This window comes from Podarcis cretensis, assembly GCF_951804945.1.
Source record: "Podarcis cretensis genome assembly, chromosome: 10".
Lineage (NCBI taxonomy): Eukaryota > Metazoa > Chordata > Lepidosauria > Squamata > Lacertidae > Podarcis > Podarcis cretensis.
This window is the reverse complement of record NC_137179.1, coordinates 28,937,122-28,947,271: the sequence shown is the minus strand read 5'-3', so window position 1 is coordinate 28,947,271 and position 10,150 is coordinate 28,937,122. Positions and strand designations below refer to the sequence as shown.

Genomic DNA, 10,150 nt, shown 5'->3' with positions numbered 1-10,150 from the left:
TCCAGACTAAACCCTAGAACCATAAAATTGTAGAATTAGAAGGGACCCCAAGGGCCATTTAGTCCAACCCCCTGCAATGCCCATGTGAGCATTGAACCCATGACCCTGGCATTATCAACAACACGCCAGCTAAGCTAACTGCCAAACCCACAACAATATTGTGAAATCTGGACAGGAATATGAGCTGCCACACCAGCCACCTAGTTCACCTTCCCCACTGTGATGAGCTGTTTCTAAAGCCACATCTATATCTAACAATTAGCAGCAGAAAGTGTTGTGGAAATCTTTTGGAGTGAGGCATCTCTTTTTGGGCGGGTGATGCTAAGATAATTCACCTCGGTTCTGACACTAAGGTCAGCATCCATTTCTGTGTTCCAACAGGCTGCAATTCCTTCACTTCCTTCCCTGGGCTGGGGGCCCAGTCCGCCTGCGCTTACTCCCAAGTAGACATGCCTCCCTCCACCCTTTCTCTGGCTCTCACCGGGCCCAGCAAAGGGGCCGGGATGATCAGGCACGGAGCCAGGAAGGAGGCAGGATCTGCTCTTTTTTGCAGAGGAAAGAGTTAACGCGGCAGAAACCTAACACCCGCAGGAGCCGTAGAGCCCAAACGCGGAGGGGAGAAAGGGGACGGGACGGGAGCCTCGCAGGCGGGCTGTGCCGGCGGTTTGAGTTTCCTCTGCCAACAACAAGCTATTAAAGACATGGGACTCCGGGCTGGCTTGGCTAGCAGAGGGGATCCAGTGTGCAGAGGGGACTGACCGGCAAGGCAGAGGAGCGGAAACTTTCAGGGATTTTGAAAGAAGGCGGCGGCGGCGGCGACGCACCACTCTTCCAGGGTGAGCCTGCTGGTGGTCACGGGCTAGGTGTCCCGAGGGAGGGATCCTTGGCCTTCCGCCCCTTTGCAGCCCCCCGTTCCCTCCTCCGTGTCACTTTTGCGCGCGCGCGTGTGTATGCTTAGCTTGCAAAACTCCAGCCCGGACGCCCCTAATCAAACGCACATGCCTCGGCAGCAGCAGCTTTTGCCTTCCCCTCGCGCTCCAGCCGTGCCAGCCCCTCCGCCTCTTCTGCAAGGCTTGCATATTCCTGCTTCCACAACCGCTCTGCAAACTTCCAAAGGGGTGGAGGGTCAAAAGAACACATGGATTATTATTTCTTCTTCTTCTTCTTCTTCTTCTTCTTCTTCTTCTTCTTCTTCTTCTTCTTCTTCTTCTTCTTCTTCTTTCAAATGCAAGGGGTGCTGCCTCACCAGAGGGCAGAAGTCAGCTGCCTTTTAGACAGTTTTCCGAAACGCACGCGAGGTAGGTCTTCACAGGCACGGTTTGCTAGAGCGGAAACGGAGCTCTTCTCTCCTTCCCCATCCCTAGGAGAAATAATATTTTTTAAAAAAATTTTAAAAATGTGCAAATGCCCTGTCAAGCAACAAAACTTCCCTTTGAATGAGGGTGTTTGGTTTGTGTTCTGGGTTTTTGTTTGTTTGTTTGTTTGTTTGTTTGTTTTGCTCCAGCTTTCCTTCCCATTTTGCAGATCACAAAACTGAGGCAGGCTATTATCTGGAGTTCTCAATTGCACACATGGGCAGACTGAAATTAAAACATCCTTTCAGATGTTCGGTTAGGGTGGGCACTGCAGATAAACTGCCCCACCTAAAAATTGATAGGGGGAAGGGCTCATTGGTACAGCATCTCAGGGAGAGAACACCTTTGCTGCATGCAGAAGGCCCCAGGTTCAGTCCTCTCAAGCATCTCCAGGTAGGCCTGGGAATGCCCCCTGCCTGAAACCCTGGAGAGCTGCTGCCAGTCCGTGTAGACAGAACTGAGCTAGATTGACAGATGGAACTGACTTGGTATAAGTCAGCTTCCGATGCTACTATGTTCATAAGATTTAAACACACACATACACACCAGACTTTTAACATTTCTAATACTACTGAGATTTCATTTTTAGAATAGGAAACTTTCTGGCAAGGAAGAAAGATCAGTTAATCTAAACTCTGCCTTCCTGACTGGATGAGCTGTGTTCATCCAAAATGCTCCCTGAATGGGAGGGATCTTTCAAGATCACTATAAATAATACTTATCTCAGTTAAGTCATCCTGGAGGGAAATATCCCCTTGTAATTACTGTGATGTCTGTAATCATGGCAGGGGGCTTAAGAATGATGCTGAAAAGGGGTAACTTAAGAAGGTTATTATATAAGGAAGGTGTACATTAGCACATATTATTGTTTTCCCGCTTATGGTACCTTTCTAAAGGTAACATGATAAATTATAGGAACAAGACTAAATGTAATGTGGAAGGTCTGTTGATAAGATCTCTTTATGGCTTCTTGTTTGGTTAAAAGCAACTGCTGGAGGAGGGGGAATCTGGATTGCAGGGTGGCAAAGAGGGACTACCCATCACACCCACAATCCACACCATTTCCCCATCTTAAATAAAGATGCGAACAAACAAAAAAGCGAAAGGGAGATACAGGAACAACACAGGTCCCTGTGGTTAATAACAATGCCTGATGGCAGCTGTAAATCAGAGAGACTTCACAGCAGGGAAAGTTAATCTCCTCCTCCTCCATTGCTGCAACCCTGATCCGAATCCCACTCCCATGGGTGCTTTTAACTGAAGATAAAGGACTCTGAGAAATCCAATCACAGATCTTCCACACCACATCCTGTTTGTCCCATGTGTAGCCTCTTGCCCTTATCAAGCTTTCCGTTGGCCAGTGAAGGAATTACTGGTTTTCAAGTTGTTTCTTTGAAGCTCCTGGTGATGTATCACCTCTACTACATGTTCTGTACAACCAATGGAGCGATCCTGTGCAGGTCTACTCAAAAGAAAAGGTCCATTGAGGACGTATGCAGAAGATTATGGCCCACAGGAGCTGTTCATCATCTCTGAGTGCAGAAGGAACAACCGTGTCACTTGCTGTAAAGTAATTTACCATCTGTGCAAACAGGAAATACCTAGAAAGAAGAGAGAGAGAGAGAATCGTCTTCACAGAGGTGCTATATCAATGCCTTCAGGTTTCAAAAACATGACTGACAACCTCTAATCATAAGAGAACAACACGTTTGGTATTTTAAGGGGGCTTGAGAGGTTGGGTTGTATAAACTCTTACAGTGGCGGGGTGGTACTCAACTAAGTCTTTACTTAGAGTAGACTGAAATTAACAGACTTTTAAATTAGTCTACTCTGAGTAGAAACTTAGTTGAATACCACCCCTACACTGTAAGACATGGGTAGGCAAACTAAGGCCCTTGGGCTGGATCAGGCCCAATTGCCTTCTGGATCTGGCCTGCGGACAGTCCAGGAACCGCTGCATGGATCGCCAGCATGCACGCTCTTTCCCTCTCCCTCCCTCTCTCTCACAGGGCAGCGGTGGCAGCGGTAGCGCCGGCGCCTCCTCCCTCCCTCCTCCTGGCTTCTCCCCGCCCTGCCTAGAGAAGGAAGGGAGCTGGGCTTTGTTGGTGCCAGCAGCAGCAGCACTTGAGCAGATGCCATTTTAAGCAGGCCCTCTCTGGAGCCCTTTTGTGCGCCGCTCATTGTCCTGCCGCCACCGCCAGCCCCTGCCGCTCACAAGACAGAGGTAAGCAGCCATGGGGGCTCATGGTGCTCTTGCATCATTTCTTTTTTCAAAATATAGTCCAGCCCCTCACAAGGTCTGAGGTACAGTGGACCAGCCCCCTGCTGAAAAAGTTTGCTGACCCCTGCTGTAAGAGTTTATCCAACCCATCTCCTCAAACCCCCCAAAATATCAAGAATGTTCCCTCATAACTAGAGGCACTCAGCCATGTTTCTGAGACCTGAAAGGACTGATATAGCACCTCTCTGAAGAGGATTCACTCTCACTCTTCTTTCTTTCTGCTTGCTTGCCCTACCTTCTCCTTGCTTCTGAGGCATTTTTAGTCACAGAGAATCGAGGCCCAGAAACACCCTGCCCTTTCACATCCTCTCGATTTCAGCTGCCTTTGTGTTTCCTTCTCTTCTCTGCCAGGCCACTATGGAAACCATCCAAATGCAAGTACCTTTGGTCTTCCTTGTACTCCCACTATTTGTATTTGGGGCTCCCGCTGATGCGTCTGGCCCCCAAGAAGTCACCATCACCTCGAGCAGTTGCAAACGTTGCTGTGATTCCCTGGATACACCTGGCTCCTCTGAGGCCAGTCCCGGCAGAAACAGTCCCCACTCCTTGCCGTATATTATTCCAGAGGTGCGTCCATATATCAACATTACCATTCTGAAGGGTAAGTGTATATTAAGCTGCCACTCCTCTCCCTTCATTCTTTCCTCCCAGCTTCACCTCAGTGCCTAAAATCATATTTTAAACTTCCCAATGGGCTGGGGGATGTACTTGAATTTTGCCTGTTACTTTGTAAACTTCCGTGTGAAGTGTCGTTACTATATACAGTGGTACCTCGGGTTACATACGCTTCAGGTTACATATGCTTCAGGTTACAGACTCCGCTAACCCAGAAATAGTACCTCGGGTTAAGAACTTTGCTTCAGGATGAGAACAGAAATCGTGCTCCAGCAGCGCGCCGGCAGCAGGAGGAGGCCCCATTAGCTAAAGTGGTGCTTCAGGTTAAGAACAGTTTCAGGTTAAGAACAGACCTCCGGAACGAATTAAGTACGTAACCAGAGGTACCACTGTATACGCTTGTGTGTATATAACATATATAGAAATGTAATTTGAGTGGTTTAATGTACAAAGCAACTGGCCATTGTGCATATTTACCAGGCCTCATGGAGAGCACATAATCCTTCCAAGAAGAGGAAAATGTGCACATTTCCTGGTCAATCAATGAGGCTTGTTGGGGATTATGCATGCTGGCCAGAGAATGTACAAAATTCAATCAAGATATGCACATTTCCCAACGTCTGTTGGCAATTAGGCATATTGACCATGAAAAGTGCACAATTTCCTCTTCATGAAAGGATTATGGGTAGAATTCAATGCCACACTAAGGCCATGTTCCATCAGCCCAAGCTTTTCAGATTGCCAGCTAAAACAATCTCCTCCACCACTGCACAGTGTTCAGGGTGTGCACAGTGTTCAGGGTCTCCTGACCATCCAAAGCAGAACTGGGGAGGGTATGGAGGGAGGAAATGTTGGTGGGAGGAGCTAGTGGGATTCACTGCCCTGGCTTTCCTAAGTGCAGCAACCCAAATGAATCTGACCCTATGTGAACATTCTCCATGAGACCCGATGAATGTGCACAATGGTCAGTCGTTACACATATTAACCATTCAATTCACATTCCCCTGAATATGTACAATATGATTGTGTATAAGTGTGTGTGTGTGTGTGTGTGGTGTGTGTCTAAGCCCAGTACAAGCTTGTTTGTAACTAAACTTGCCCACAAGTAACATTCCTCAATGCTGGGTAAGTTGCTCATCTGTCTGTAGCGGAACCATAAAAGTCCAAGGAATGGCTCCATTTGGTTAGAAAAGCCTGAAATCAGTTCAGGCCCAAGACCAAAAGTTATCCTCTTCAGGCCAAATGCAAAGCAGACAGAGGTTGCCAGCCTGCAACTAATTGAGGAAAGTCTGCCTAGTGGCAGCATATGTTTTACTTGGCTGCAGCCTCCTATCTCTGAAGGCTTCCAAAGACTTTCCTTCTCCAGCTGTTCTTGCATGTGGGACATAGCTGCTGCTTTTGCCCCGCCTTTCGTCACAGATCTTTCCCCACAGCCCACCTCCTTCGCTGGCAGCTGTGTCGCCCTTTTATCACGATGACTGCCAAGGATGCTGCAAAATGCATGGAAACACATTGCAAGGGAGGGTTCCAAGTCCACCCACCAAACCATGGGTGCCTTAAGCTTTTGCTTTCTCTTTCTCTCTCCCCCCCCCCACAGGAGATAAAGGAGATCAAGGAGAACCTGGGATTCCTGGGAAATGGGGCAAAGAGGGGCCCCCGGGTGAACGGGGAGCCCCGGGCCCGAAGGGCAGCAAGGGGCAGATGGGTGCCCCTGGAGATCCTTGCAAGCACCAGTACGCTGCCTTCTCGGTCGGCCGCAAGAAGGCGCTCCACAGCAGCGAAGGCTACCAGGCCTTGATCTTCGACACGGTCTTCGTGAACCTCTACAGCCACTTTGACATGTTCAAGGGCAAGTTCTACTGCTACGTGGCCGGCCTGTACTTCTTCAGCCTGAACGTCCACACCTGGAACTTCAAGGAGACCTACATGCACGTCATGCGGAATGACCAGGAAGAGGTCATCCTCTACGCCCAGCCCAGCGACCGCAGCATCATGCAGAGCCAAAGCCTGATGCTGGAGCTGCGGGAGAACGATGAGGTCTGGGTGCGCCTCTACAAACGAGAGCGCGACAACGCCATCTACAGTGACAACGTGGACATCTACATCACCTTCAGCGGCTACCTGATCAAGCCCAGCCTTGAGTAGCTGCTTGCCTCTCAAGCACCTCCGCTGCCCTCCTAAGCATTACTGTAACACTGCCTGTAAGCTGCTGCAAATCATACACAGAAGGACTGGAAGCATCCGAAGAATGCGGGGCCATTTGAGAAGACCATTTCACTAGAGAATTAAGATGGAAGAAGGGAAATGTTTTGCTGACCAATTCATAAGCCTGCTTGTTTTCAGACAAGATCGTGAGGTTAGAGCTGGGCTTTCTAGATTATCTGAAATCTTCACACCTGCTACCCCAGACATTTCCCTCATGGGAATATTGGTGCATGGAATTGGAAAGTGGTGCTTCCTTACTGGAATGCCCTAAGTGCTCTTGTTGTACATGAAGGACACAGCTGAATTGAGCAGTCTCAAGTGAGTGACATCTTCATATAAATTCCAAGCTAAACACACCCCGGCAGCCACTATTTTTGCACAACGAGTTCCCCTGGTGCAATGAGACCTTCCTCCCTCTTCTCCAGAACCTGGTTGGGAGGGTCAGGAGAACCCCCAATGTAGCTCATGCAGAGAGGGGAGGCAATTCTGCCTTGCAAGCAGAAATGCTTTCTCTGATGGAGCAATTGCCATAGCTCAACTCAGAATCCCACCCATTGTGTGCATGCCATGCTCGTCTCTGAACAGGTTTTGTAGCTCTGTAGGCTGAAATTTAGATCTCTTCAGTAGGCTGTGCACACAAAGGTCAGAATCCAGCCCACAAATTGTGCATGAGTTCAATGGGGCTTACACGACTGTGAACTGGATCGTATCCTGTAATTTTAGAGCTTGTCAGCTGAACAGTCATGGTTTAAAATAGGTGTGCAAAAGATACAGGGAAGTGTAAAGAAAGGAATGGTGCAACTATATTTTTTGTAAACTTCTGTTTGCCATTGCCATGCAGGGACATTTGCACATATGGGGAACATGGGCCTAGACTGGTTTAACTTTGATGATGTCTTAAGTGTTGAAGAAATAAGTCAGCTCAGGCTGGGGCAAACATCAAAGGAAAGAAGGCTTTTAGAGAGAACATTTTTTCTGGTTCTCATAAGTGAGACCTGCATCGATGTACAGGCAATGATCATTTTGCGTGGGGGTTGCTTTCATGATCCCCCCATACATATTGACAGAGCCCACTCCACCCCATTATATCCCCACCCCCTTTTCCAGCCATTTCCAGCTTGCAGTGATGCACATGTGCACAATCATGCATGCTTTAAAGCACTGTTGCCTCTACTACACTGTAGAGTGCTTTTGTTCAAGATTCCAACTAGCCAGCCCTACCCACTTTGAAGATACTCCATTCCATGCCCTTATTTCCTGCTTTTCCATCCCTCCCTTCCATCAGTTAGTCAGTATTCTGTGCCCATTGAGCATGCCCAGTCCTTAGGACTTTTTCCTTTAAAAAATGCGCACCTGTGCAAACCTTGGGTCCCGGTCCCACCCCCCAGCTCTCTGTAGCTATCACTTTTTTGAGTATTGAGGCTGCTCTTTGCTATACACCATGATCCAAACAAAGATCACGAATTCACTATTAATAATATATAGCACATTAATCCTGGGTTGCTTTAAAAAAAATGAAAGTCATATGGCAGGCAGTGGCACAGCACTGTCTAGCTCCTATTCCTGCAGGCAATTCATCAGGAAGCAGTCCGGGATAGAGCAGGGAATGGGTAGCTGTCCATCATAGGAAAGAGACCATAGCTCAGTAGTAGAAAGCCCCAGGTTCAGTTCCCCATGTCTACCTAAAAGTAGCAGAGCTGGAGACACCTTGTCTGAATATTTGGGAAGCTGCTGTCCTGGACTAGCCAGTCCTGGACTAGATGGACTGACTCGAGAGAAGGCAGCTTTAATGTTCTTCATCAGAAGAAGGAGTAGCAGATGATTTCTCTATTCACCTTGTACTACCATGTGGGCACGGTAGGTGGTAGCCCCCCCACGGTTCTTTGTCTTATGCATATCCAGCAAGCTGCAGCCAGTTTAGAAGCTAGCAAAAGCAACAACCCTTTCCCACCCACTGGCAAGCTAGTTTCACTCATCCAGAACCCTGCTCCTCCTGTGTTATATAGAGATGATGTTGCTGATCAGCCTTACAGGGATTTTGCCAGGACTGCAGATAGGGCTGGGCAATATCTGGTTTTCAACATCATGATATATCACCAGCTAAACATGATGTCTGAAATAAAGTTGGAGCTATCTAGAGGCATTGGCTGGCTTCACAGTTTTTCCTACATTGTAAATTTCACATAGCACACACAAACACATCATGATTCGTGATACATCATGATTCACAGCCAGGTCAAAAATTATGAAACCGATATCACAATATCGGTTTCAATCCAGTTTTGGACAATGTATTGATATATTGCCCAGCCCTAATTGCAGAGGTACTTTGAGTAAAGCACTCTGAAGTTTCTAAAGGGCTATGTAGTTGGCACATGGCTGTGCACAATGTTTAGCTGATAGTTTTTATGCACAAGCTGTGAATCTGCACATGCCCACCAAGCATACTCGCTGCCTCTCCCACTGCCATGTGGCCAAGTGTGCAGAGACAGCAGATAGGAAAGCAGAGCTCTCCTTCCAAGTTGACAGGTCTCTCAGGGGGCAAAGGACTATGTGGGGGCAGACATTTTTGCTTTGACCCCCATGGAGAGCCCTGCAGAGCAAGGTTATGAGAAAGAGTCAGGAAAGGGGGCTTTCTTCAGATGGGGAAGTCCGGGACTGATTGGACAAGGAACCAAATTCCTCCTCTCTGCAAGGCATAAACGGAGAAACCAGCTGTTGTATATTTGCAACGCGTGGCGTCCCTGTGTCTCTCTAGGGAACAGCAGGAATTTCTAGCACTGAATCGCTTCCAGACCTGAGCTCTGAATTCCTCGAGCCTCTGCCTCCATTCCAATGTCACCAGAGCTCTCAAATGTTCCTACCGAGAAGTTCTGCATTTAAAGTCAATAAGGCAAAGTGTGTGGTGTGTCGGTGTTTACTGCTTGCTTTTTGGTGCAAAAAAGAGGCTTCTGACTTTTAAAGAAGCTCCTTTGGTGCTAAACCAGGATCCTGGAGAATAATTGGTGCTTAATGAGAGATATATTGCAGATATAGTGGACTGTGGAATTTATGGTGCTTTATAGAGAACCCAAATCACCCAACCAGATTTCTTGTGTGTGTGTGTATATTTTCCTAAATATTAAAACTTCTTTATTGCACTTTGAGATGGTTTTTCTCCTTTCGTTCCCACCCTGTTTCTCTGTGAAGCAGCTATGACACTGTGTTGTGCAAGAGCCACGTTACATCCTTTCTACTTCTGCTCTGCAGGATCTGTCAAGATTTTAGCTGCTTAAGAATTGAACGTTTTGTTTCTTTGCAAAAGAGGGGCATTTCTAAAAAGAGGGGAGACCCGGTATAGAGGTATGGCTGGAAGACTGGAACTGGGGGAAAGCTGTAGCTCAGAAGTAGAGTATCTGCTTCCTACACAGGATGTCTCGCGTTCAAGCCTCAACATCTCCAGGTGGGGCAGGGAATGGCTCTTACCTGAAACCCTTGTGAGCTGACAGCCCTGAGTACATGGAGCAATGCTCTGACTCTGCTTCCTGTGTTCTTATGAACATGGGAAACCTCAGGCTCTGTTGCTCAACAGGAACATGAGCTCAACAGTTGACTTTGGGCAAGATACTGCCTTTCAGTCTTACTTGCCTTACAAATGTTGTGCGGCTAGAAAGCTGCTCCTTGGAGGAAGTGCAGGATAACATTACATAACATG

The 10,150-nt window shown here is 47.7% G+C and overlaps 1 protein-coding gene across 2 annotated transcripts; it reads left to right on the top strand.

Annotated features, from left to right (window-relative positions):
• The first annotated feature begins 443 nt into the window (after nt 1-443).
• Nucleotides 444-9,602, top strand: C1QTNF6 (C1q and TNF related 6). 2 transcript variants are annotated; one of them, XM_079993078.1, is made up of 3 exons: nt 444-836; nt 3,988-4,237; nt 5,849-9,602. In XM_079993078.1, the coding sequence occupies exons 2-3, from the start codon at nt 3,994-3,996 to the stop codon at nt 6,394-6,396; spliced, it is 792 nt and encodes a 263-aa protein (XP_079849204.1). In that variant the 5' UTR covers nt 444-836; nt 3,988-3,993; the 3' UTR covers nt 6,397-9,602. The 2 variants fall into 2 exon arrangements, with proteins under 2 accessions (XP_079849204.1, XP_079849205.1); XM_079993079.1 differs by lacking the exon at nt 444-836 and adding an exon at nt 1,143-1,298.
• Nucleotides 9,603-10,150: the final 548 nt, after the last annotated feature.

Excerpts from the sequence above, each read along its gene's own strand:
- C1QTNF6 (XM_079993078.1), top strand. The coding sequence starts at position 3,994 with ATGGAAACCATCCAAATGCAAGTACCTTTGGTCTTCCTTGTACTCCCA. Across the intron at positions 4,238-5,848 it reads CAACATTACCATTCTGAAGG|GAGATAAAGGAGATCAAGGA; the intron begins GTAAGTGTATAT and ends CCCCCCCCACAG.